This window comes from Volvox carteri (genome assembly GCF_000143455.1).
Source record: "Volvox carteri f. nagariensis unplaced genomic scaffold VOLCAscaffold_76, whole genome shotgun sequence".
NCBI lineage: Eukaryota > Viridiplantae > Chlorophyta > Chlorophyceae > Chlamydomonadales > Volvocaceae > Volvox > Volvox carteri.
Genome location: NW_003307619.1, coordinates 77,283 through 78,552, shown reverse-complemented (window position 1 = coordinate 78,552; position 1,270 = coordinate 77,283). Strand labels below are relative to the sequence as shown.

The 1,270-nt window shown below is 57.0% G+C and overlaps 1 protein-coding gene across 1 annotated transcript in view; it reads left to right on the top strand.

Annotated features, from left to right (window-relative positions):
• Window positions 1-1,270, top strand: part of VOLCADRAFT_98711 (uncharacterized protein) — a gene marked incomplete at both ends in the record, with an annotated part of 12,410 nt that overhangs the window by 7,210 nt on the left and 3,930 nt on the right. The window contains one exon of the mRNA XM_002957593.1: window positions 558-603. Within this exon, the coding sequence (XP_002957639.1) occupies window positions 558-603 (46 nt within the window). The remainder of the gene's footprint in view (window positions 1-557; window positions 604-1,270) is intronic.

Genomic DNA, 1,270 nt, shown 5'->3' with positions numbered 1-1,270 from the left:
ACTGTCTCAGCGGCCAGGCGTATGCGGCTAGGGTGAGGGAAGGGGGGTTGAGGGGTGGGGGGTGGGGGGTGGGGGGTGGGGGCCGGAGAAGGAAGGTGGCTTGCTTGCTTGATATCGCACGTCATGTGGGTGAGGGAGGGAGTGGGCGTTTGCATGCATCTGTGTCAGTCTGTCAGTCTGTATATCTGTTTATCCGGCTGTCTCGCGCTGGATATACCTCGCACACCCGAGCATGTGTGTGTGTGTGTTTAAGGTGCATGTCAGGCGCCCCGGCCCCGGCCCCCTCTCTCACCGGCCCCCTCCTCTTTCTCTCCCGCAAACACGCCCTTTGACGACACCCTTTCCCCCCCGCCCAAACCCTCCCAAACCCCCCTTCCCCCCCAATGATATGTCTTCCCACTGCTTCCGTGATTTTACTCCGGGGGGGCGGCAACCCACGGCCAATACCAGCAACACCAGCAGCAGCACAGCGGCGGTCTCCCCTCCTCTCCCTTCCCCTCCTCCCCCTCCCGTTCCCCCCCGCCCTCGCCCACTTTCACCGGTGACTATCGCGGCAGCTGCAACGTGGGGGAGCTGCACTTGGTGCTGGAGGAGGCGGTGATGGTGCGGAGGCTGAAGAAGAACGTGTTGGGGGATCTACCACCCAAGATAAGGCAGGAGAAAGGGGGGGGGGAGGGGGGAAAAGGGGTTTTACCTGTTACTGCGGCGATGATGTCGGAGCAGCGTGTGAGCGGCCCATGGCGGCTAGGAGGGGAGGGGGGTTTCAGGGGGGAGGAGAGGTGCAAACCCAGATCCTGACACGAAGAAGGTCTCCGCTGTATCCGCTAAGAAGGGGTTTTCTGTGTTAACAAATGGGGGAGGAGGAACGTAAAGGTTTAGGGGTGAGGGAGGGGAAGGTGAAGTGGAGGAGGGGGGAAAGGGGTTTGAACAGGAATCCTCTTGTCCCCTCCCCCTCAGAGTTGTAAACCCCTTCCCCCCCCGACTTCCCGGGCGTCATTTAAGCCCTCTACCCCTAATCTGCTCCCCCTGATGTACGTATGTATGTATGTATGTATGTATGTATGTATGTATGTATGTATGTATGTATGTATGTATGTATGTATGTATGTATGTATGTATGTATGTATGTATGTATGTATGTATGTATGTATGTATGTATGTATGTATGTATGTATGTATGTATGTATGTATGTATGTCCATTCCAGGTCCAAGGTGACCCTCTCATTGAGGGATGAGGACCTCAGACCGGTCGCAGCGGCCCTGCAGCAG